At 48.0% G+C, this 25,832-nt stretch overlaps 6 protein-coding genes across 6 annotated transcripts; all 6 read right to left on the bottom strand.

The window, feature by feature from the left end:
• Positions 1-1,615: 1,615 nt before the first annotated feature.
• LDX57_011432 (uncharacterized protein) lies at positions 1,616-3,550 on the bottom strand (the record flags this gene model as incomplete). Its single annotated transcript, XM_046093178.1, has 1 exon — positions 1,616-3,550. One exon carries the CDS (start codon positions 3,548-3,550, stop codon positions 1,616-1,618), a length of 1,935 nt encoding a protein of 644 aa, XP_045949156.1.
• Positions 3,551-9,553: 6,003 nt separating this feature from the next.
• On the bottom strand, positions 9,554-10,945 carry LDX57_011431 (DUF3431 domain-containing protein; the record flags this gene model as incomplete). The annotated part of the gene is made up of 3 exons (XM_046093177.1): positions 10,390-10,945; positions 9,720-10,280; positions 9,554-9,611 (listed from the first exon to the last, which is right to left on the bottom strand). The coding sequence occupies exons 1-3, from the start codon at positions 10,722-10,724 to the stop codon at positions 9,554-9,556; spliced, it is 954 nt and encodes a 317-aa protein (XP_045949155.1). The 5' UTR covers positions 10,725-10,945.
• Positions 10,946-13,102: 2,157 nt separating this feature from the next.
• On the bottom strand, positions 13,103-14,078 carry LDX57_011430 (Rab family GTPase; the record flags this gene model as incomplete). The annotated part of the gene is made up of 2 exons (XM_046093176.1): positions 13,103-13,938; positions 14,033-14,078. The coding sequence occupies 2 exons, from the start codon at positions 14,076-14,078 to the stop codon at positions 13,103-13,105; spliced, it is 882 nt and encodes a 293-aa protein (XP_045949154.1).
• A 2,034-nt stretch (positions 14,079-16,112) lies between these two features.
• On the bottom strand, positions 16,113-16,862 carry LDX57_011429 (uncharacterized protein; the record flags this gene model as incomplete). Its single annotated transcript, XM_046093175.1, has 1 exon — positions 16,113-16,862. One exon carries the CDS (start codon positions 16,860-16,862, stop codon positions 16,113-16,115), a length of 750 nt encoding a protein of 249 aa, XP_045949153.1.
• Positions 16,863-16,973: 111 nt separating this feature from the next.
• LDX57_011428 (uncharacterized protein) lies at positions 16,974-17,462 on the bottom strand (the record flags this gene model as incomplete). The annotated part of the gene is made up of 1 exon (XM_046093174.1): positions 16,974-17,462. One exon carries the CDS (start codon positions 17,460-17,462, stop codon positions 16,974-16,976), a length of 489 nt encoding a protein of 162 aa, XP_045949152.1.
• A 293-nt stretch (positions 17,463-17,755) lies between these two features.
• On the bottom strand, positions 17,756-18,109 carry LDX57_011427 (uncharacterized protein; the record flags this gene model as incomplete). Its single annotated transcript, XM_046093173.1, has 1 exon — positions 17,756-18,109. The coding sequence occupies one exon, from the start codon at positions 18,107-18,109 to the stop codon at positions 17,756-17,758; it is 354 nt and encodes a 117-aa protein (XP_045949151.1).
• Positions 18,110-25,832: the final 7,723 nt, after the last annotated feature.

Here is a 25,832-nt window from a genome sequence, read left to right as displayed (position 1 = left end):
TCTCCCGCAATCTTCTGGTATGTGCAAAAAGCTCTTCTTACAAGTCCTCTGAGACCCACTGCTTGATGATTATATAGTCCGTGTCATCCTGTCAGGCATTTGCTTGATCAGCAAGATTCTACTACGTAGATTTTCACGATTGAAATCGAAGGGAAGTCTGGAAGCTTACACGATCCCAATCCCAGGGCAATCCGTATAAAGTAAGCGTGTCTGGTAGAAGATGCTTACGATGAACCTGAGCGGGCGGGAGTATTAGCATCATGCGTGAAACGTAACTGTCGATGCCAGTGGGTACCTTGATCCAGGTGCTCTTGGGTGCACTGTCAACCGCAACCTTTTTGCGCTTCGTCATATCTTTCCTAGGGCGCTTGTCTATAATCGTTTTGATTTCCTACTCTGCGTAGCCATATTCCCTTAACACGTTCCTGAGCTCAACGGCCTTTTTTTCCTCCGCGTTTCCGTCGCTACGATGCTCCGGACCGCTCACGGATATATCCTCGTGGGACTCTGGCTTTTGTATGGCTCTTTCACTATAAGTCGCTCTGCGTGGGCTTTGTGATAAACCGACCCTCGTCGAAGATTGCTGCCCTTCGTGATCTTCATGGTTATCTTGTTTCTGAGCTGAGTCAGCCATTTCTTGATTGACTGGAGTGCCTCGCTTTCTGATGCCATTAAAAAGGCTGTCCTCTGGTGAAAAGTCTCGCCTTGTACCATATGATCTGGGCTGTTGGGTTCTAAGACGCTCATGTCTAGCTTGTTTTTCTTCTGGTGCTGATATTGGTGCGCTGCTGGCCCCGTCCTCGGGGTCTTTACCGGAGGTAGGATTTGGTCGCTTGAAGAGCGTTCGGAAGGATGGTAGATTATTTTGAGAGACCGCAAGTCTTTCACTAATAATTCCTAATATCTTTCCGCTAGAAACTGCCACCAGTGTGGTCACGATAAGGAGGGGGATGGCAGACACTGGGTACCAAATTTGGGTTGATCGAGACACCAAAAGCCCAGGCAAGGCCGTTCTAAAGGAGTCTTTGTTTGATGAATGGTATATATATATATATGTTTATGTCAACTTTCTACATCAATAGACATTTACACCTTAGTGGTCGTCTCATCAATTCTGGCAGTATGGGTGGTAGAACAGGCTTTGATTGTCTCTCTTAGCTTGGAACTGCAATATCATTCGTTCGAGAATGACGGTTTGAAATTGCACATTCCTAGTATTTCCAAGGCGTGCTGTATATGTTGAATAGCTGCTCAGTCAGCGCCTACATCCGAGCGAATGCAACGAGGGACAGTGCTCTACATTTGCCTGCACGTGAGACATTTGTGTATCCAAAGACCGTAGTTAAAGGCTCTTTGAAATAATGTTTTCTTAGTATAAACCATAGTTACCTCCATTAATCACAACCAAGTCGGAAATATCTTAAATATACGCCTCATTAATATAGATTAAGGCAAACTCTACTTAATAAAAGGATATAGAAACAGTTCTCGAGGAAAATAGGTACAGATTTGTGCCACTGGGGACAGTCCACACCAAACATCACAGGCCTCTGCATTGTGGACAACGGTGGGTAACGGAAGGTTTGAATAGTCCAGAAGCATTGCCATCAATTGATCAAGCAACAATAATCATTTCATATTTTCCAATCGCTTGATCGTACGCACAGTCAAGGCATGATTGTTTCTGTAAGATTGTCTGTACACCTAGCTCACAGCTGAGTAGCTGTGCTGTTTCATTCCGCGCAGTTTGAACAATGGCAATCTTGTCCTTTTGTGCTCTTGGGGCCGCAACAGAGGTTGTCATTATATTCTTGGCCTTATCCAAGCTCAATTGTCTAGTCGGGGAATGGGCACAGGGCTCGCTTTCTTCGAGGTCGTAAGACGCAAGAATTAGCCGGGAGAGCTGGAGGCGCACTGTGCTTCCAGAAAAACGAGCAGTGCATGTCAGTTCCAAGTGTGATGATCGCTCGTGCACGGTGAACAGTAGATCCATATGTTCGCCCGCACGGGAAGGTTTGACCACGCCATTGTGCGCGTAAATGGATTCATTCGCCCGGGGTCTGTCCGGGGCCGAAAAAGCACACAATTTGGAGTGGTAGTGGCCATTAAATAGGAGCTGTCCATCAACAAGATAATATGTCGCTCCGCGGTCGCGATCCAGCGACATGGTTTCAAGTACACTAGAATAAACCGTACTGGACTCGGAGCAAGCCAGTTCCTCACTCCTCCCAAGGTACCGTCCTGCCAACCTGAGAACATCCTGATGAATTTCCCGGAAAGTAGTGAAGAAAGTCTCCCGCTTGAGCTTCTTCGTCACGAATCTTGTGGCCATTCCGAGGCTGTAAGCAGCCCTGCCGAACGTGTCCGAAGTGACCGCGTTCGTCCCTGCCTCAACGAAAAAAGCCAACAAGCCAGTGTCCAACGCCCTCCCAACACTCAGCCATAGATTGGAAAACTCACATTTTCTCGTGAGGACCGAAGAAGACTCCCATCCCAGAGACGGGTTGCACTTGCTCGTTGTACTAGAGCAGGTACATGAGACATGGGGCTCACTAACTGACTGAAAGACGCCCACCAGCGCCTTCAATGCCTCTTCAAAATCACTAGGAGGCTCAATAGGTGGAATTCGCAAAATTTTCTGGCAGGCCTTAGACATCCTGTACTTTGGGTGGTTACCTAACAGGGCAATGAGCCCTTTGCGTGGAAATGGCCGACCACCCTGGCGTGCAATGGCCCCTTGCATTTGCGCTGGAAGAAGAAGCAACAAGCCGGCGATAGCTATGAAAAGCTCCTCGGTGCATTTGACTCCCTGGTCAAAGAAATCCAACTGCAATCGATCCGCCACGTATCCTTCCCATGTAAAGAAACCGGCTTCGTCAGCGACCCTGGGTTCTCGAGGCTTGATAATGATAGGTGAGGGAGTCGCTTGGGAAATGCGCCAAATAGTTTCATTCCTGATCTCCGTTGGGTGCTCCTCTTCGCCATTTCCGAGTTCGACCAGGATTGTCTTCTTGGGCCCGGAAAATATAATGTTGTCGTCGACTGTCACCTGACAGTCTTGAGGGAACATAAACATAACAAGCGCAGCTATATATCCCATAGAGCGAGTTCCTGAGATTCGGACCACGCGGTCCTCTTCAAGCAGGGCACGCGATATTGCATATAAGAGGTCGACTACCGACTCTGTAGTCATTACTGCAATAATATCAGCAGGCATCGGCTTTTGGAGGTGCTTGTAGGCGTCATAGATGCGAGACACTTGCTGGGCAAGCACATTGCCAAAACCCAGGGGTGCTAATTTGGTCGATAGCCGCTTGGCAACTTCACCAAGCTGATACCCACTAGCCAGTGTAAGCGACGCAGGAAGGAGCTTTTGCGATAGCCCGAGGAGAACATCTCCATTGTTGCAGAGGCTGCTCAGCGCTACCGCCAGCAACGCAATTGCCTGCCCGCCTGCCGATTTGGCCATCAGCGAAGCCGCATCTCCTTTGCGCCAACCCACCACCACACCCAAGCGGTCCAGCCGGGAGGAGTTGCACCGTTGGAGCATATCAGGAACCTTGCTCGGCTTGTAAATATCGACGTACTCTTTGTGGGACTAGGCTTGTTGAGGGATTCTTTTTCTTACCTACCTGTTCTGCGTACCTGCCACTCGTTGGGAATGCTGCTCCGAGCTTCTCCATCTGGATCATTGCCAATGGATTGACATCGTCGGCACTGAGCGTTGCAAGGACGGTACTGAACGCATTGAGGCCTTGAAGGGTGAGTTGGCCGACGTCAGCCTGGAGATTCACTTCGCCGGACATTGTATCGACCGCGGCGAGGTTAGTATCTTCGTTTCTGTTTCTCTTTGTCTGGCTACTGCACGAGATTGTAGGATTGAAAAGTATTCAACAATAGAGGCGAAAGTTGAGCTGGGCAAGAGCGGTCCACTGGGGTTTAATGGCAGGTTAGATGTGAGGGGGGGGGGGAAATCACCGCCGCAATTCCAACCCAAGGCTGGGTTGGAGATCAGATATATCTGCCTTCTTGGCAAGGCTGAGCAGTGTTCAAGCAATTCTATTGGAGCTGTAGGCGCCCTCTATTACACACTAAGGTCGGTAGGCTATATTTAGTCACCACTACAAGAAGCAGAAAAGAAATTGCTGCAAACAGTTACTCGATCAATGGACTTTTTAATGTATTAGAGGTAAGCATGTTGATGAAGAGGCTCTTTGGGAGATAGAAAAAGACATACTACTTCATTGGTACCCCGAAGATCATAAGGTACTGGATCTTGGCTGCTCACGAGTCCGCACGGTCCGCCTTCGATTTGTGACACTACCGCCTACCCTAACGCTGTATCTTTCGATCTCGTATTCAGCATAGAAACAACTAGTACTCCGGAGTACACCAAGGGCCTACTCATAGTAGCCCTAACAATGATTAATCACAGTATGTTGTCCCCACTGTTCCTCCCGACTTGCCAGTACACCATCTATCATGGCCTGATATCCCCTGGTCTCTCCTGAGGCTAATGGGATGGCTGGCTCGTTATAGTTCACGACGCTCACAAGCGTCCACTTGAAGATTTTTTCCCAGCTTTTATACCCCTAGCCCTTATGCTGCTGCAGTGCGATCCAGATACTCTCCCATAACAAGGTAGGTCCGTTGAGCTTGGACTTCGGGGTTTCGGATGTTTCTTCACTTTGAGCTAGCATCTGATTCTACTAAATCATTAAAAATGGTGGATAACTAACAGATTCTAGCAAGATTCGGTGCGTATGTTCTTTTTATCATGCTCGCATAGCAGATGAATTCAGCCATCAGAGATAAGGTACTTGACATAATTGGCAATGCACCAAGTCGCATATCATTGACAAACGCACTCCCAAATATCGACGAATCGCAAAACTGTCTATAGGGTTCAGAAGATGATGGGCCTTCTATGATTGTATTAAATATGCCTGTCACAATAATTAACCAACTCTATAAAATTCTTCGCCAACCCGCAGATACCGGGGTGACGCTACTCTACTTTCTTGAAGTTTACTTATCATAATCTATTCCGTTTAGATGTGCACAGCATACTCCTAGAGTCATATCCGCAGTGGAGTCGATACGGATATTGAGAAGAAACGTTTTACCCTGGCCAGATGCGCATTATCTCGCTTCAAGGTCTCGCACTTATTACGGGTCTTTTAAATCAGTTAGAAGACGAAAAAATATTTGTTAAAGATATTTTTTAAAAAATTATTGTACTTTGTCCAAGGCCGATACTTTCAAGAATTAATTGACAATAATGTCCCGAATCCGATGGGAACATTTCTAAGATATTTTCACAAGAATTGGATCATTGTGAGCCCGGGAGAACAGAGGCAGTGCCGCATCAGATTTCAAAAACAGACTGATCTTGGCCGCGATTGATCTTCAGCAACAGAAAAACTTTATACGGAGCGGTGTTCCTATGTGGCAATAGATTGAGCACTATGATGTGAGCAGTCTCTACTATTAAATTTCTCGTCGCTAATCTAAGTGGTTATAGCTATAAGAAAATCCAACAATCCACTTTGATCCCTTTCTGTTTAATATCACAGAATAATATCCCGAAACGTTGAGAGATTCTGAGTGAGAAGGTTACGCTCCGGTATAGCACGTTGATAAAAGAGGAAAAAAGTCTATTTATAGATACTTCCTACTGAAGAATTCCGCTTCAGGTGATGTTGTTATTTTAGTTTCTCTAGATATAGCTGATCATTTTTGTTCTTAGTACGGCGGTGTTGTAGCCGGATCATTTAAGTAGTTTCAAGGTTATCCACGCTTTTAAGCTATTTCTTTGAGAAACATCGATTCTTTGTTGAGAGCTATAAAATTATCTCTTCCTTAGAACTTAAACTCCGCTTTCGCGGATGATAATTACTATAGGTTGGGGTTTTAATATAAGCCTATATTATATCGATTTTACTAGCTTTTTACTGCACGTTTCCCATCGCAACAGAGCCCCTAATTAAGAAAAACAGCATAAAGGAATCATATCTGCTTTAAATATACTAGCATAAACTCAACCAGTTACAATACTTATCAACAATTATCTAGCCCATTTAATCTTTAGCTTTCCAAGTAAGTAAATCGATAGGCTAAGGTCAAGAAAGACTGACCGAGTACTTAAAAGATATGGTTTCTTAAAAGCCCAATAGTAACGGATTACACTGCAAGCAATAGAATTATCCTGATTTATGCCTTATGTATCACATATTGCCTGAAAACACGTTAGATGCTTTTATAGTCTCTTTTCCAAACAGTAAATGTCCTGTTTTTATTTCTTGTTGGACGAAATGGGACCAATTGGTACCAGTAGATTTACAGTGATGCCTACTGAAGAGCAATAAATATCATCTAGCCTGTTTTCTAGTTTTGTTCCAGGTTTTCGGGTAATTGATCAGTTTAGAGCACATCTTCCTGCCAGTGTCAATGATCGTAGCCAGGCATGTCACTTGAAAGCTTGCAAAGCCACGCGGCCGCCATCTTTCCCATGCCCGTTACACACACGAGCATGACATTGCGGTGGAGAAAAGTTTCAATCCCCCGCGGCGTTATGGTAGATCTGATCGTCTTGCCGTTGATCAAATAGTGCGGCGGCGACAACGTTCTCTAGGGGCAGGGCACAGACGATGGCGATCCCCAAGTCTGTTGGCGGGTACGGGATCTATGAAAGAGCGGGGCGCGATGGGCCCAGACCTTCCTGGCTCGCTAGGGATGGGCTCGGTAATGCCGTTGATGCCCATCTCTTCAGGACAGTCCGGGCAAACGATCGGAAGGAGTTGAACTCTTTATTCAATTTTGGTTATAGAAGATAAAGTTTTCATCCTCAGCCCTGTGGACATCCTTGGGTGATCATGTGCTGCAGCAAGAGTTTGACACGGGGATTCTATACCTGATCCCGGGCAGTCAGTGCATGGTTGGTTCGGTAGGTTTGTAGCAAATGTATGTTTACTCATAGGACCTCTTAATTACCCGAGCAAAAACCCGTGGTTGTTGGATATACACAATCATAAGCTGAAGTCGTTGTCGAAGAACATGCCATTGACCTCTGTCCACATTGTCTTTCACTTTCAGTTACCGCTATCTATTGATGTGGATACATTCGCGATAACTCACTAGCTACTGAACTAGACGTTTTGTCTAAGACATGATTCTTTTTATATCAGCCGGTCTCAATGAGATGGATATAACGGCAAGATTACGGATGCAATGCCGAAGTTACATTATCGAGTAGATAAGGATCTGCCCTGAATACTAACCAAGGAATTGTAGAAAGACAATCCCCCCTAAATCCGCCGCGCTCAATATCTAGAAATTAACTTGCCTATCATCTTAAAACAACCCCATCGTCTATAATCTCATCACCGAATCTATCAAATTACCAACCCACCTTTCCAATGAATTAATGCCACCTCATCCCGTATCTATCCCGAAAACGCCGTGTCTTAGATTTCAAATAGCCCGCACCGCATTTAGTCGTCGGTGGCGCCGTTAGCAGCAAGACATCACTCTCGGGCCCCGTTATTCCTTACAAGCCACTTGATGACAGGGAATGTACGGAGTACGGCGGATGTATTGACATGGCCGTCATATCCAGTGTATGTTATGTTAGTAGGTATCTACTAAAATGGCATCTACGGCACGAGTCATGTCTTAAGTTCAACCCACTAGTCACTACCCATGGAACTAGTAGTATCTAGATACTATCCATCTTTTGCCTGAACACAACCTATAGTTAGAAACTTACCGAGTAAAACTAAGCAGTAAAGTAAGAACCAACGAACCTCAACCAAACAACCAACAAAATCAAAATAAAATACCAAGCCTCGCGTGCGATCCGCCTAGTTAACAACCCGACCCGCCGAAAACATAGTGCCATCCACCCCATAGCCCGCGGACCAACTACGGCCGACGCGACGCTGTTTAGTACTTTAGTATAGCAACGGACACAACCTAAATACAGGCAGCGGTGATTAATTTATAACAATATGGCCCCCGTACAGCATACAGGCAACAACATTCCATCCTCACTCCAAGGCCTCAGCACCAGTTAACCAGCCCACGAGCCTCAATCAGATTCCCTAGTTCAAGCTATTCATCTACACAAGACTGGAATTAGATTAATACACCCCTCTCTCTAACGTACCTAGATCCACGATTTCTCCACCCTCGGGATGGGTATTGGGTGGTTCGATGCACTTGTTGCTTCGAGGTGAGGCCGGGAAAGCTTGGTATTTTTCTTGTTTTTGTTTTCTTTGCGTTTTCGGCTGTTCTGGGATTAGATTGTTAGATAAGTTAGTTGGATGCGTGAGAGATTTGCCTTCCTTGTCAATCAATCGACTATCTCATATGTACGGTACAGTACTACCACTTCGGAGTCTCGCATAGATAGATAGGTCTCTAAGACACACCGGATGAGTCCTTGTCTAGATACAGCAGCTTCACCAATCATGACTTTAATTTAAAGACAAGCAATGATCATCAACTGGTAGATGATTTTTAAATGGATAAAGATACACAAAACCAAATCAAAGCAAGCACAAAAAACAGTCCGATATGATCCTACCCTAACTACCCTCTACTACCCCATTAGCATCTTCCCTGCTCATAATCTGCACACCCAGGAAGAATGAACCAAGAAAACCAAAGACTAAAGAGTCCGTCCGTGCCCGTCCGATCCGCGATCCTTGGAAGCATGCAGATGCAGATACGAACTGGGCTGGATTGAAATAATTTACCCCAGCCAGACAACACGCAGATAAGTATGCATGGGGTCTGAGCAAAAACCCAAGTCGACTGTCTACGTAACCTACGTCAATAATATCTGAAGCCTTCAATGTTTTCCCTGTTATTGCCACATCATGGTACATCTGCACCGCCTGAGCAAAACCATGTATCAACATAGGACCACCTATTCTACCTGACCCCGATCCTCGAGAACAAAGCCAGTGCCTACATCCAATCAGCCAAGGTATCTAAGCGAAAGCTTGACCGGGTAGGTACATACCTAAGTTACTACCATGGTCGTACAACGAACACCAACGCGCTCAGCCGGCCGGGAACAAGCTACCTACAAGGATGAATAGCTAGCTAGCAGAATATCTACCGAAAGATCAAAAGAAAACCGAGACAATGAAAGAAAACATGTCGCACAACCGGCCGGGACCCAACTCAGGCAGCCCCGTCTGTCAGCGTGGCGTCACGATACCTAATACTCTGTCATTTTTGACGAGGCTGAATACGAGATGCGATGTCAGATGAATTGATATGGTATGATATTTCTTCGCGCTCCTGGCTTCATGAACTCCAATGCAGTATTTGAACAATATCGTCGACCAGTAAATATGAATGATTTCTAAACATGTGAAAAGGAAAGATAAAGAAAAAAGCAAAGTCCCAGTTCATATACAGCAAACACCTTTCGAGCATGGTAGGAAATAACGACGACCGAGGGGTTCGTCCAAGGCGCAATATATGAGAACAAGAAGGGGAAAAAAGGATAAGGAAATCAAGAGGGTATTATGTACAAGAATTACCAGAAGTAAGGGTTTCCGTAAACATCCTGGTAACACTGGAAAGCGTCGGGACAGCTAGAGATGGGGAAAGAGAAACGTTAGCGACGGACGATCACGGAACTTGAAGATCACGCTCATCGTCATCATGATCTACAAGGCTGGGTTGTAAGAAAAAAAACTTACTAGACCGGATCCTGCCCGAAAATAATATGCCACGTATACTCCATCACGTGTGAGGTCACGTCGTCATCCAAGTCATTGTTCAACACCCAGGCGTAGAACCACTCGTAATCGGAAAGCGGGCGCTTCAGGACCTGGTCGCGCGAGACGGCGAACTGCGAGCAACAAGGCACACCGACGACCTCGGGCACGTTGGTGTTATTGAACAGCTCCTGCCAGGCCTGCGCGTACACCTTCTCGGGGGATTTCCCAGAATTCAAGCTCGGTTTGATTTCGGCGGGACAGCCAGGCGTCTCCTGGCAGCGCAGATTGGCGTAGCCGTTCCGTTGAACAAAATCGGTCTGCAGGGCACGGATCGCCTGCACGTTGCTGTAATCCATCGTATCCGTGTGCCAGGCGGCCGGCCAGCCGTCCTTGTGGCTGTGAAGGAAGACGATGGTCGAGGGGAGGTCGTGATAGTGGTCCACGATGTATTCGAGATAGGCGAGACTCTCACGGCCCTTGTTCTTGGGGGTGTGACGGGCGGCGTTGGGATCGTCGACGGTGTAGATGAAGTTTCGCCATCTGAAGCAGGGGGTGAAAAAAAAAAAGGATCGTTAGCTCTCGGCACATCTCGCCAGTTGGCTTATTTTCACCCCTACAGGAGAGAACCCAAGACAATGGGAAAACTCACTCGGCAAGTTCAATGCTAACCCATGCAGTATCCTCCGCGGCCAACTTGGCCATCACAATTACTCGGTCATTAGGCACGATAATCGGCGTCGTTTCGTAGGTCGGCTGCGCCTTGACGGGCGGGTTCACGACCGGACCTTTCGATCCCTGGTCGGCGGGATTTTGCGGCTGTTGCTGCTGCTGCTGCTGTTGCTGAGAACCGGAATTGCCGCCTAGGTTGAGCTGCCAAACAGACTGGGGCCGCGTATCATCTTGAAGGAAGTCGAGATGGCGCTTTATCAGGACGACGGCGAAGATAAAGAGTGCGGCCAGACCAACACGGTAAGATAGTCTCATCTCATAGCATTTGTCGCGATGACCCGATTAAGAAAAAGAAAGGGAGAGGGAGGAGAGGGAGGGGGGGAGGCGAGAAAACGAAGGACAAGAGAAGATAAGTGAAAGGTGTAAGGATAAGATGAAAATTGAGGAAGCGAGCGAGCGGATAGGATGTTATTTTTCTTTTCTTTTTTTTCTTCTTTAATTAAGTTAAGAGAAAAAAAGGAAAGGCGAAAAAGAAAAACCCTTCGTACATGAAAAGCGACAACACCGAAAGAGAAAAAAGGCCGTGCTCGGGATAATAATACGCAGGGATTCCTAGCGGTAATTAAGAGCTTATTATTAGCTCCCTAATATAAAGCTAGACCGTTAAAAGGAGGGGGGGACCAGAAAAATCTAAGACACGATAAAATGACGAGCGAAGGGACCAAATGAGACAAGACAAGAGAGAAAAAAAAAAAAAAAATAGGCAAAATCCACGAACCAAAGAAATGGACACGATGCGGCATGCAGAGGGCAACACTTCTTATCATCAGACGGTCGGGGCAAGCGGATTGGTGGGATGGTGGAGGAGATCTGCAGGGGCGAGCAATTGCCGTCTTGCGCTTTTATTGTTATTATTGATGATTACTCTGGAGGAAGACCCTGGTCCTTGGCTTTCTGGCTGACTGGCTGTCAACTTGTCAAGTCTCATACATGAAACCCGAGTGGAGGGAGTACTCGGGAGTACTTTCATTTCTCATTTCTCGCAGTGCACGCATACTAAATACTTCCCTACTCCGTACTCTGTGACTTCTCCTCTTCCCCAGCAAAAACCGCCAGACCCTGAACATCGCCTTAGTCATCCGATCTGCCTCAACCCGACGGGCTCCGGTGTTGTCAGTGTCACATCCTTCGCCCTGCCAGTGAAACTCTTTCGAATCTGCCAGAGGATAAGTAAGTATCCTTGAAGATCCCGTCTCCAATCTGGTTACGATCCACATTGGTTGAGTCTATCTCAAACACTCCACCCCATCCACTCCCGTCTTGACTTGGCCCGCTGTCTTGTCGGACGAGGTCGCACTCGGCGTGTCAAGCAGAACGAAAGAGGTGTTACGGTGTACACTTACCGCCGATTCCGACCTGAACTGCCTCAGGTCTCTATCTCCGGTATATATGAACTACCATGACTCGATACCCGACTACGAATACCGTTGGAGGACAGACAGACAGACAGACAGACAGACAGGCCAGCAAACAAACAAACAATCATCACATCCAAAAAAAACCCCGATCCCGCATCAACCTTCCGGCACCATTCTCGCTAAACTACCTCTAAATAAAACCACCTAAATACCACCATACAGTCAGTGTACTACGTACTCCGTACATCGAACTACATACCTATCACACCGTCCACCATCGGATCAATGCAGATCTCTTACTACCTACCCGGTCAGGGAAGGGGGCGCATCACGCTGTGTACTAACTAACACTAACTAGTACATATCCTCTGAATCTCAATCCGGGAGGAAACGCTTGCTTACGCCTTATCCGGAGATCGACAATTTCGTCCGTTCAGAGTTTTCAGTCCGCTCACCTACCTTACCTACCTGACCTAGTTCTACGGAATACGGGTGTACGGTGTACGGTGTAGGTTGTGGCCAGCAACCTTGCAGCGGAGTTTGGAGGATCGTCACTTCACCTCGCATTTCGCAACGAACGGGCCAGAGAATGTCCTCGAATCGACGACGGCGTTTTGTCAACTGTCATATGTGTTTGTCGGCCGGTGCGCGGCAATCGACGTGGTAGTCGCACAGCGACCCGTCGTCGTCGTACAAGACAAGGATGCATTACGCAACTGGTCCGGGAACACTGATGGGATTGTCGAATTTTCCACCGATAATCTGCGAATGGGCCATTTGATCTTCTGGTGGTCTGATACGAAATGCGGGGTTGAGAATCCCTGATCGGCGGGTTATTACTTTGGAGTCGTCAGATGTATAATCCCGGTCACAACAGCTGAGTGATATGTCTAACGTTCCTCTCAAACTATCTATCTACCCTAGTGATATCGGGACATCCATTATCGTGTCGGTACATCCTCTCCCGCCGTGGAAGGTGCCTGCACCTTGTCCATCTCTCAGTCTTCCGGAACCGAGCGCATATTCCCGATGCCACGCATACACGACCATGCGAATCATGTGCAAACAAAATCAGAACAAAGACGGAGAAGAAAAACAACATCGAAAACAAAGAAGGAAAACCATGCAACGTAATGCCGAATCGCCAAAGGAGCAATCAACACGAAAAAAGCGCCATCCCATAACTTCCATGCAGAATATGACCAACCCAAAAAGGTGATAAAAGGAGAATATGTAGGTGAACTCCCGAATATTGACCAGAAAAGAACAGTTCCATCAACAGCATCGACCATTCTTCTTCGTCCGAATTTCCACCGTCTCATCGTGCCCATCGCCCACGCTGCTCGGCGGGAATCCCAACCAGCTGCGACGTTTGTCGCCCATCCCCAGGCGGAAACTGCCATTGTTTTCCAGATTCCTCGCAGCAGGCACCGAGAGCCCTTCAATACCGGACCCGGACCCAGGAGTCGCGACCACGCTCGCCTCCTTCTTATTCCTCTCCTCGACTAACTTGCGCGTGATCACTCGAAAGACCTCCTCGATGCCCTCGCCATCCTTAGCGCTGATCTCATGGCAGCAATCCCATCCAATATCCTGTCCCCAGAACCCGCTACTCCGTTTACTATCAGGACCCTGCAACGTGGTACTCGACGAATGGCCCAGAAACCCAGCAGTGGGCGGCGGCGTCGACGCCTGCGACGGATACAGCTGCTCGGCGACGTACGCGATCGTGCGCTCAAAGGGGACCCTGCGACGGGAGGGATCCAGTGCGACGATATCCGACTTGGTCCCGACGACGTGAATGACGATCGGGTCCTCCTCGTTCAGGTTATTCTTCAGCTCCAGCAGCCACCCGGTCATCTCCTGGAAGCTCTGCTCGTCCGTGATGTCGTAGCATAGTAGGCAGGCGTTCGCGCCGCGGTAGTACAGTCGCGAGATACTTCGGAATCGCTCCTGGCCGGCCGTGTCCCAGATCTGTAGCCGGACGATGGTGTCGGACGCGCTGTCGAGAACGCGCTTCGTGATGAACGACGCGCCGACGGTCGACGCCGTCCCGGCGGGACTGAAGTCATTCTTGACGTAGCGCTGCACGAGGGACGTTTTTCCGACTCCTGGAATGATCGAACGACTGACGTCAGTAACCTAACTTATAATCCAAGAAACGACAAGCGACAACAGAAGTAAAAAAGGGGTGAAGGGACATACCCTGTGCGCCCAACACAACAATCTTAGCCTCGAGAGAAGAACTCATGGCGGGGTAGACGCGAAGGCGGGGCCGACGGAGAGCTGGATTCGCATGATCCAGCAGCAACAAACCTCGGGTGATCGAGAATTCGAATACAGTTATGCGCGATGAACGGATCGCATATGGCCTGAGAAAAAACGTAGGTGACAAAAGGAGACAGACAAGTAGGTATGTAACTTGAAGAGTAAGATAACCCCCCAAGGTTAAGATCAAGTACAGAAGCTAGGTTAGACTAGCAAGGATGACAACCTTAGACAACCTTGAATAGAGAGAAAGAAAGCAAAGCGACCTAAACACAACACCAACGAACAATGAAAGTGATGAACAAGATAACCCTTTCAGGTAAACTTTCCTGTCGGAACTGATAATCCACTGAAGGGAAAAATGATAAAAAGGAGAAATGAAAGTAAACCTCCGATATGAATTCGAAACAAACCCGAGGCAAAGCGAACAGAGAGAAAGAAAGGCAGCAAAAATGGAGGATGATGACTCTGCCTTGCGGGGATGGAATAAAAAGTAGGGAAAGAGCCTCAAGAGTCAGATCGAATCAGTCAACAGCAATCAACACGTCAAGAGTCATCAAATGAGAGGGAAAGTGCGACTCTCTCTCGAGAACAAATCCAGTTCGTCGTGAATACAGAATAATCAGGATGATCGCGAACCGGGCACGCAAGAGGACGAGGATGGATGAGGCGGAGTCAGATCAGCCGATCACTGCCGCAAGAGATCAGGTGTCCGATGTGATTTCTTGATTTTTGTCTAATTTCCTTTGTCTCGGGAGGATCCTGGTTGGTTGTTGATGTCGATATCCCTAATTAGAATTAAATTTTTTTTTATTATCAAGGAAGGAAGGGGAAAAAGGGAGAAAGATGTGTGTGTGTGAATGTGCGAGAGAAAAAAAAAGGAAAAAGAAAAGGCGAAGGAAAAAGAAAAGAAAGGCAAAGAAAGAACGAAGCGATGTATCAAGAAAGAATTTTTTTTTAATTACTTTTTTTGCCCCTACTCTAACCAACCAACCAACTACATTTTACCCCATGAATATTTCGACAGCAGGGGGTGGTTTGTTACCGAATGACCCTTGCATTCCTTGGCTGAGTGGTTGGATGCGACACGGCAGCTAAGGCAGGCAGGCAGCAGGGTCATGCATTCGGAAGCAGGAAGTACATAGACGGGGGAGGATGGTTATTCGCTAATTAATCAATCAATTGAACAGTTAATTAATGGATCGATGAATCATTCATGGGTGGAAGTAGAACGAGTCACTCAACTACATGACAGGTATATCTGCGACCGATGGTTTTCGCACTCTCGATAGGAAACTACCCCGTATGACCAGGCACGGAGGAAAAGAGGATTCGAAAACGGTCTGGAAGGTCTTTACTCCGGATTTCTAGATTCAAATCCATGGGTAACTGCCGCCGGAATGTCAACGCGAATGACATCATTACCGACGTCGATGGTGCGAAGGTCAACAGCCACCTATACTTACACTGGTACTATCACTTACGAGTTGAAGATAATTTAGACTACAGATATTCAGAAAGTAGTTTGAAGACAGAAAAGTAAATGACTTTCGGAAATCTAGTGGTCTATGATATATCGACCGTCATAAATGTACAAAAGCCCATGTGGAGTGAGGAAACCATCCACATTCATCCGTTCCACGGATGAGACTCAAGGGGTAGTCGCAGATGAAAATCCAAATCAAAACAAGACCATATAAAATAACACACAAAACATCAGGGGAATATAGTGATCTCTAGATCGGCACGACAGACCAATGGCGGTGTCAAATCGCATTGCAACGCCAAGTCTATCGGCATGTACTGTCCAAAACACAAAATTCAAGATGCATAATATATGGTATGGTATAATCAAGGAAAGGAAAGTTGCGATCCGAATCGGAGCGGACCACGGGTATCGATGCAGAAGGTTATCAGGATCCGGAGCCTGAAATGTAAGGGTTTTTTATGGTTTTGTGGGGTGATGGTAAGTCTCCCCAATGCGTGCTGTGTTTTGTCATGAATATTGGAAAGCTGTTTACTCCGAAGGAGAGTAGTCGGCAGCAGCCTTCTCGGGATCCTCGGAGACACCGCCACCGAAGCCGTACTCGTTGGCCTTGGCCTCGATCTCCTCGTCGGAGAGCTTGGGAAGCTGGTGAGCGGCGGTGACGTAGCTGATGTTCTCGGTGTAACCCTTGGCGAAGATGATATCGATCTCCTCCAGGGATCGGTTGGCGGTCTCGGGGTAGAAGAACCAGACGACGGGGATGAAGAGACCGTTCAGGGCGGCGAAGAAGAGATAGGTACCCCAGTTGATAGAGGCGATCATAGGAGGAGTCCACATGACGACAGCAAAGTTGAACAGCCAGTTGCTGCAGGTCGAGACGGCGTTGGCCTTGGCACGGGTCTTGATGGGAGACAGCTCGGCAGGGTACAACCAGGGCAGAGGCAACCAAGCGGCACCGAAAGCAGCCATGTACAGGAACAGACCGACCACGGCACCCTTGGCGGTTTCGTCGTCACCGGGGATCATACAGGCGAAGGTAATGATCATGGCAATGCACTGGACGAAAGCACCACCAAGGAAGAGCTTGCGACGACCGATCTTTTCGATGAAGAACCAGGAGAAGGTGGCGAAGATGGCGTACACGATCATGTTGATACCACCGATCAGGAGGGACATGTCGTTCGATTGACCGATATCCTTGAGCAGCACGGGGAGGTAGTAGATGACAGCGTTGCAACCAGAAAGCTGCTGGAAGATCTGGGAAGAAGAACCGACAAGCATACGACGCAAGTGCTGAGAGCGTCCACCGGTAGCCAAGTCTCTGAATTTCGTCTTCTCGGCGGCACCAGAACTGAAAGCAAATTCGTTAGCAGTGTGCTCGTAGATGAGGGGTCATTTCATCAGTATCATATTCAAAACATACGCTCTGATCGAGTCGATGACAAGGGTCTTCTGCATCTGGGTTTCGTGGCTGTCCACTTCCCAGCCACCGAGAGCAGCAAGCACAACTTCACCCTCCTGGACACGGTCCTTGGAGATCAAGTAACGGGGAGAGTCCGGCAGGTAGTACATTCCGACGATGATGATGACACCGAAAACAACCTGGAAAGCAATAGGGAATCGCCAGACGAGGTCGGGAGGGCCGTAGTGAGCGCCGAAATCGATCCAGTAGGCAATCGCAGTACCGATGGCAATAACACCACCCTCGATACAGATAAGCAGACCACGGTTGCTGGTACGAGAGCACTCGGCCTGGTAGGTCGGAATAGTGGAAGTGTTCATTCCGTTACCGATACCAGTGATGACACGACCGATGAAGAATTGAAGGAGAGGGATGTGGTCCACGAACGAAGTCACCTGGATGATGACACCAATGATCATAACAACGGCACCAGACAAGATCATCAGGCGACGACCGGTCGAGTCACCGTACACCAGGGCGAACAATGCACCCGCCAAACATCCTGTACAATGTGGTCAGTTTGGGGTGGTCTGGGAGGATAGGATCCAGGGGACTAACCAAGTTCGTAAACGGCCGTGACGAGAGCCTGCATGACGGAATCATCCTTGGTAGCAGTGAAAACATCGTTGAAAGCCTTGTCACTGATAATACCGGACATGACACCCTCTATAGAAACATTATTAGCCTACTGCACCCGTCTCACATCAACGTGCTAGGATACTGGATGGTACATACGGTCATAACCGAACAGCAAGAAACCCATAGTAGCAACGGTAGACACAGTCAGGGACAGGGGCTTCCCCGACATGCCAGCAAATTTAGGCGGCGCCATGCTGGGCGAACTAAGAAGGGATTGATCGAGATAGCAAGCACGGAACAGGTTTCCAGTTAGATCTGTACACCAGGCGAGATCAGGTGTATTCCCGGTGGTTCTCTCGGTGTTTGGCCTGACACGGTTGAGAGGAAGGGATAGTTGACAGAAAACGAAAAGAACAAACGCGGAGAAGGACGGGGGGGAAGGGGGGGATTTTCTACTTCTCCATGTACAGGCAGTCGTGGCGACCATGCATGCTGGCCGGCAATCTCTTATCCCCCAAACTCACCCTCCACCATATTCTGAGCACTCATAGTCAACCGTACCATTGTTTGTTTTGTGGAGCAGGGGACTGAATGCATCAATAACGCTGGGTTAAGCATTTCTTTGGGGCGGTTTAAGGGCCCACAGGTGGGTACGCCGAAGATGCAATAAGCAATGACATCAGAGTTGTCTCTTTATGGAGCCGAAGGAGCAGATTGGGGGGGAAACAAATAATAAAATCGGAAATCGAAAAATCAAAATTCGAAAAAAAGGGCCAGGGAAAAGGGGACCCGAGAGTCAACAGAAAATTAACAGAAGAAAATTAAAAAATAAGATCATTCACGATGGGTCCCTCGACGCCACCATCATTGGCGAACCATCCGAAAACATCCATCCTGACCATCCTCTCAGAAAACACAGCTGATTGAATCCTCCACCGCGGATTAGTTAGTTGGTCAAACTCCACCAAGTGCTCTCGTCAACAGTCGACACATCTCCCATTCCGCCGTCGCATAGGGAAATATGTGCGTGCATTGCGGGCGTTCTTACGGAGCACATACCTTGCTGTCTGAGCCGTGAATGGCCGATAGTCCTTTGTGGTCCGACCTGCCAGTTTCGGTCATCTCCAGACCTCCAGAGGGCAGGTTAAGCGAGGAACCTCTCTGATCCCACGGGGAACGTCCCTTGTTCTCGGGTCCTCGGGGGGGGGGGAGGAGAGGGAGCTGAACTGCTCAACCCCCCAAAGTAAAGTACAGCTTTGCACACCCCCCTGATGAGATAATCTCGTTTTTGTGTACACATTTTCTCGGTCTGGACTGAGTACACGTTTAATTATCCGTTCCAGTGGAATAAGTTTTGACTACCTAATCTTTTACCAACCAAAACTATCGGAATGCTTGAGATTTCCTCCACCGTGCGTCCGCCCTTCTCCCCTCTCCTGCCGTACATGGGGATTATCCACTCTGTCCTCCGTGCGGCCACTGCTGGTGCATGATTTATTATTTAATTATTTTAATATTATCTAAATCATTATTTCTGCCGTCCCGATAATTCTTAACGGGTACAAGCGTGTTTTCTCGGTCATCATTCGGGAAGCCGTTCCCGTGGATGGAGGTGTCCCGACCGCACCTAGCGTCTTTTGCTCCTGCAAGGCGAAACAATCCCTGTACCCATATGACCCAATAAGAAGTCCGATATCAGAGAGCAAAAACAAAACAAAGGAATTATAATTTATGACACGACTAGAAAATTTGGACGACAGGGAGAGATATCAAAAAAGACAAGGGCATGCACGGAGTACTCCGTCAAACCATTGCTCTATTGCCAATCTGCCGCATAAGGTCAATTACTGCTATCGGAACAGTGACCGAGGTCCATCGAACTCGACACCAGAAACGATGCATGCATGGATATCCCTCCACCGAGGCAGGCCTCACGCGACGTTTGATTCGGAGGCTCCGGTTTTCTCCCCCCTCCTTTAGCAAATTTGGATCGGGTATGCTGCATGGAGAATCTTATTAGCCCATCGTAATAAACTCATAATATTCAGAGTTCTGATTTGCGCGTCTCAAACTCTCTCAGTCTCGGATTCCCCTTGCGCTGTCAAATTATGTTCCATTAGGTTTCTTTCTGCGTTCTTTTTTGCGGGCTCCGTGTCCGGGTTGAGCAGACCATTGATCATCGAATCGAGGCAAGGCAACAATCATTTCTCTATGTGTATTTGTTGCTATCACTACGACATTTAGATCGGTCGAAACTCCACCTTAAACCGAGGGGTTATTTCCTGCAGGTCCATTGGTCCGTCTAAAGCGCCCGGTCTCTTCAATCTTCCTTCTTATTAGCAATGCATCTAGATTAGCGACCCTCATCTCTGAACAGCGTGCGTTAGTTTTCGTGCATCTCCTGTGGTCGGCCGCGCCGTAGTTGGCAGGAGACGGAAAAGAAGCATGTCTTAGTCACCACTTTTTTTTTCTGATTTTTGCTTTGTTCCATGTGTCTTTTTTCCCCCTGGCGGTCCACTCGGACAATGAGCATTTGAATCGAGATAGTATCTCCTAGCCGAGTCAAAAAATGAATAAAAACCTGTCAGGCAGCGGCTTTTTTTTACCCGATGCTCCAATCACCATGACACTGACAGGCCAAAACGACGTCAGAAAAAGGCCTCCCGTATGGGTGTAGACAGTCCAGATCATCGCTGATTGCGTCAATATCAAAACCAAACCCGCTTCGGTAGCGCCAAGTACTTCAGCCAAAAAACAAGAAACAGCGAAGCTCAGGGCAGCGCTCTTGGTAAGAACAAGCGTACAACCAAGACCTCTCGGCAAACGATAGAGTGGGGCGAGAGGGTGGGGAGGAAGAGGAGAAAGAAGGTGTGGACTTGGTGGAACACACACAACTGGACACCAACTTTTTTTCGCTGGCTGAATCCCTCGAGGGCGATCCCGGTGGATCCCCGCTTTGCCCTAAACGACGCACACCAGCCGACAATCACCATCTGGATGGGCCAATCATCGTGGGGGATCAACTCCCTCTCCACCTTCCTCCTCATGGGACAAGGTGCATGTGTGTGTGCCTTCCAGGCTTCCGGGCTTTTTCTCGAGTTCTCGGTCTCGCTCCTGAGCCGCTGACGATTGTGTGGCAGTAATTTCCATGCCCGCGGGCGCCGGTCGAAGTTTCTGCCCCTCTTTTAGGAGCCCCATCGTTGCTTTGGCCAATGGCCAATCCCTTTTTTTTCTGCTACCTACGTCAGTCGTTTTGCTTACTCTCTTGGGCGAGAGCCAACTCGGAACACGGCGGATGAGAAATGGAGTTGGAGCTCATCAGGTCGTTCGGAGTCCGGAGAGACGTTCGGATCCGTACGACTCGGATTCGTTCAGCGGCACCTGTTTCAGTAAAAGCGACGGGGAGACTCCGTGCTGAGGTAATTCGAGTTGTCTGACGTCTGAGGCAACAACCCCAAGAGAAAGGAATACCAGGAGGACGAATAGCGAAGCAGGAATTCTGATCCCATCGATCAGCTGCTCAACCACCGGAGCATGACACCTGCACGATGATGCTATATCTGTCAAGGTGAGTTTGAGACATTGACATCTACACAGTCAGTACACTCAGATAGTCCGTAGGTGTACAACGAACAAGATATCCGATGTGCCACCGTGCGCAGGGACACCCGACGATGATGTCGCAAGCTATATTGCCGCGTGATAAGAACCTGTGTCGTCATTGCGCGTTCACGCCCCGGCCATATTCCGTAGCCATCACAGCAAAAAAAAACACAAAACCCGTTCATAAAAGCCGTTCCATCAGGTGATTCAGCGTTTGTCGTAAACAACACCCATCCAGATGTCCTGCCTGCCCTCAGCTTGTGGACCAGAAACAATCTGAGATTTTTTTTTTCTTTTCCAGAGTACCCACAACCTATAGTGCACATTAGTGTATGCAACCCATTTGAATTTTCCCCCCAAAACCCTCTACGACATCTCAGCACACCATAGACTCCTAGTATTCCAAACAGTGCATCGGTCAAGAGGAGGAACTTCGGCACCGGCACGAAGTGCGATCCCGAGTCCGCCAAGTCGGCCACGAAAGTGTGCAGAGACTCGGCCCGATCGTCGTAAGATGCCGGTCGTACACGGTCGGCCTTGGCTTCGTAAACGGTGTCGGACAGATGCCGCTTGATGTTTTAGCCTGCCGAGTTCGGTAGAGGTCTTGGCTTTGGAGGACCCAGGGATTAAGATCCAACCAAAGGATTGTATTGTCGCGTAAGTGGTCAACGACGTCAGACCATCATACACCGTCGAGAAGCGGTTTGTTTCGGAGGACTGGGATGGGGATAAAATCAAATAAATAATAATAAAAAAGAATAATCGAAGCCCAAAAAATAAGAAAAGAAATTAATGAAGGAATTCAACGAAAAGGTCTTCCCACACCGAAAGATTCTTTCGCTACCGGTGGGATAAATTCTTGTCGAATGAGAGCGCCCGTTAGTCATCCGTTGCTTGTAGGTGTCAATGCCAAGACCATCGACGGTCAAACTGCGGTAATAGCGAAAAGGGAAAAGTGTGGGCTGGATGTTAGTGGCAGAATGAAAAGACGAAAGGCAAGTGAGGTGCAAGAGAGAGAGGAAGGGCAGGCGACTTGTCCTGGATATTTGTACAGCACATTCAGGAACTGTTCGGATCAGAAGGGGGGGACCGGAGTCCAGCAGGTCGGGAAGCCGATGGGTTAAATAACAGACAGGACTCGGCACGCCGGTGCCGATAGTGAGAGAGTCGGGGCTGGCACGCCGGAGGTCTCGGACCATCATGGTCACGAGCACCTGCAAAGAAACACGCTCAGGGCCATTGTATCAGGGATAGCCTACTCAGGGGTCCAATCATCTGTTTGAGCCCGTGTTCTAGACGCCTCATGGCCTCGAGAACAGACCAGATGGCGTGCATGTCGGCAGAACACGTCGAGCAATCAGAAGACCACGAGATAGGGGTAAGGCGCGTGAAGATAAAATAAGAACATGTTTGTTGTTTACAAGGGAGGGCAGACGTCCATGCGCAGTGCATCTTGCATATCTAGCTTCGATGGCGAGATCAAATTCTGAATCAATCTTCCAAACCTGTTTTTCTGGGTCAGGAAACAAGAATCGTCGAGTTGTCAACATCATCCGTGGCATCCGGTCATAGATAACAGCTACAATTTCAGGAACGTCATCTTATGTCAGGCGGAGAACTGATAGCTAAGAATAGCCAAGATATTTTAAATAAGTTTAAGTCAACCATAAAGTGTACCTTTCGTTATTCTTCTGCCTGGAAAGGCATAGTCCCATGAATTGTAGTGATCCTTGCAGAAGCTTAGCTGAAAAGGAGATTCGAATCTTCTAGCGGCAAGATCTCCTTGTGTTAAGAAGATCACCTTATGCTAAGAAGGCATAACACGTATCTTTGCCCAATCAATCATGACAAATTGTCATCATGCTTCTAGGCGGTGGGCTAACACCTCTAGCTCGTGCCTTCGATGCTTCTAGAAAGCGCATGGAAGTGAGAGACATCATCGATGATAGCCGCCTTGCACGAGTGTGCATTGCCTCTCAGCATAGTTCAGCATGTGGACTCCCTCGACCTTATACAGTGGGCTCACTATGGGGCAATAAATGCATATCCTTGTGAGGCTAACTAAGGTCTAAGTCCTAGGTTCTAACCGTCTAATAGACTCAGGGGAACTCGCCACCTGTTTGAAGCACGAGCCCATCTGTCATCTGGAGGAGCTATGCCCACGCCCCATACCCCATCGAGACCATGCAGATGATGTCACTATTGGTGCCTTGTGCCCTTCACAATCTGGCAGTCATTGATCTGCCTGACAGAGGCGCGGTGTTTGCACAGTTTGCACATGCCTCGGCATTGTTGCTTCTTTTCTTTTCATGTTTTGACGTGCATACCAAAACATCCAATATTAGCCTGTCGCATGCGGACAATAGTTTCCTTAGATCGGAATTATTATTCCCTTCAATGCAGGTATCTTTAATAACTAGCCGAAATGAAACAACTTCGGCGTGATCCGTAGAAAAAACTCAAACTTCGGAGGGCAACTATGTGCCGATACCCCTTACATGGTTGAATTAATGAGTGAACTGATTATTCCAATACATTTCTCTGTGGTCGATCTGGCTGTCAGGCCTAGAACACAATCCGTGCCGTGTCAATTATTTGATCGATCTGTCTTAGACACCCCCTTGATGGCAATTTCGCAGCGCAGATCGAGAAACATGCAATCTGCCCTATCTATCTCCTAGTGGCGTACCCCTGCATTCTTGGGGCATGTATGTAGGAGCTGTGGCTATTTGCCGCTTGCCAGGCAATCGGAACTGCCGATTTCCAGACTTTTCCACGATCGTGTTAAACTAAGGAAAAAGGCGGGCCTATGGAGTCTATCATTTCTATCCGACATATCCGTAGACCTGTACGATGTACGGACTACGAAGTATATGCGCCTAGATAGTCTGTTCATTTCCGGCCCGATATCGACCGACACCAATTCGTACATTTCGACTCACCTGTCCTGGGCCGATAACTAGGGGCGATTAACCAAAGTAAGGATAACTTCTGAGGCAGAATCGGCCGAGAGAGCCAACAAGGCTCGAGAACCTGCAATTGACCCGGCGCTCCCCTCCTGTCAATCAGCCTCTGTCGCTCAATTTCTGCGCAGCCGGCCTCGGATTGATCGTCATTTATTACTATACCCCTGGGGCCTCCCTTCTCTATGTCCCTGGCTTGTGAAATCCATGTTGGGCGAACTTGCCAAGTCAACAAGCGCGTTCTTATCTCACAACGTCTACGCTCCTTGTAATTTTCCCCTTCGTTATCTATGATCTCCTTGCATTCCTAGATGAACTCGTCTTTTTGTCTTCGGATCGCACTGATAGGTATTATAGGTAAAAAAAGCAAGGATGTGATATCGCCCCATTCGAGTCTGGAATTCGGGCTCGTCGCGGGAGCCGATAGATTAGGAGCCAGCTGTGAACGAGGCGTTGCGGTTCTTGAGAAGATGGGAGCGTATATTCAAAAGAGTATTGTGATTGCCATAGACGAGACGATCTTGTAAAGGTAGGTAAGGAGACACGTCGGGGTCTTTCGGAAGAGGGGGGTATATATCGAAGGGACTATTGTGATTGCTCAAGACGACCGTCTTCTAACAATATATAAGGTAGAGCGCGAGGCTAGTTGACGGTCGTTTGTATCTGGCAAGGGCTGGTGTTATTAGTGAGATTAGTGTCGGCCATATCTGTCTATTGAAAGGCTGCGAGTGTCTGAGATACAGAATACAAGGATAACAGGCGTCGAGAAAGGGTTTGAGGGTTCTATGAAGCTGTAGGAGATATCAGTAGAAAGAGTAAAGCAAGCCGTGTTATAAGAGCATATAGATAATTCGGTTGCTGATAGAATGGCGCTTTTAGGGATTAGATAGGGTGTGAGGAGAGGAGGATAAGTACACTATGCAGAGGGGGGAAACAAAAGAGAACGAACAAGAAACAAGAGTGACACAAATTTGGAGGAAGATGGGTGATGTTCCCAGCAAGCAAATTAGCAGGTCACTTAAGCTATTAGTTAGGTTAGGTTAAATCCTTCACCCACTTAACGAAGTTCTGTGGAAGTGGGGATGCAGTAACATAGCCGGTGAATAACCTCGCCATTTCCTCTTTTGTCCAAGGGCAAGAGAGGAGCATGGGTCAGGCGCTTGAATCTTTATTATTTTCTTTGCTTTGTCTATACACTTTCTATCCAGCGAATTAGGTGGGCTTTCTGGGAGGGACGACAGCCAAGCATTGTCACACGAAGAGCGTGTTCAACCTGTCGAGTTTCCTACAGTTTCCGATTGGTGTAAAATGTCCATTGCAATTGAGACTGGTTTTCAATTGGAAATGATTATATTGTACGGAGTAGCCTTCGGGGTTCTGATCTAACGGTATGCTGGCACAATCGAGTTATCCTAGGCAACCAAGGCAAACAGCGGGACACACGGCTAGGGAGTAATCATGGAGTAGTCAAGTGGTGCGATTTCTCTATCGATATGAATGCAGTCTCCCTCAATTAAAGCGATGGTCATGTCCATAAAAGATGTGCCAGTCCTAGGTACTGTGGAAGCTCTAGCAGAGGTGAACCCAGAATATGTTCAGGATACGGAATGGTAGTGATAAATTCAAGCTCATACTTGAGATCTA

The sequence above is a fragment of the Aspergillus melleus genome (assembly GCF_016097325.1).
Source record: "Aspergillus melleus strain CBS 546.65 chromosome Unknown contig7, whole genome shotgun sequence".
Taxonomy (NCBI): domain Eukaryota; kingdom Fungi; phylum Ascomycota; class Eurotiomycetes; order Eurotiales; family Aspergillaceae; genus Aspergillus; species Aspergillus melleus.
Note: the sequence above shows the minus strand (reverse complement) of the source record. Positions and strands in the feature narration are given on the sequence as shown.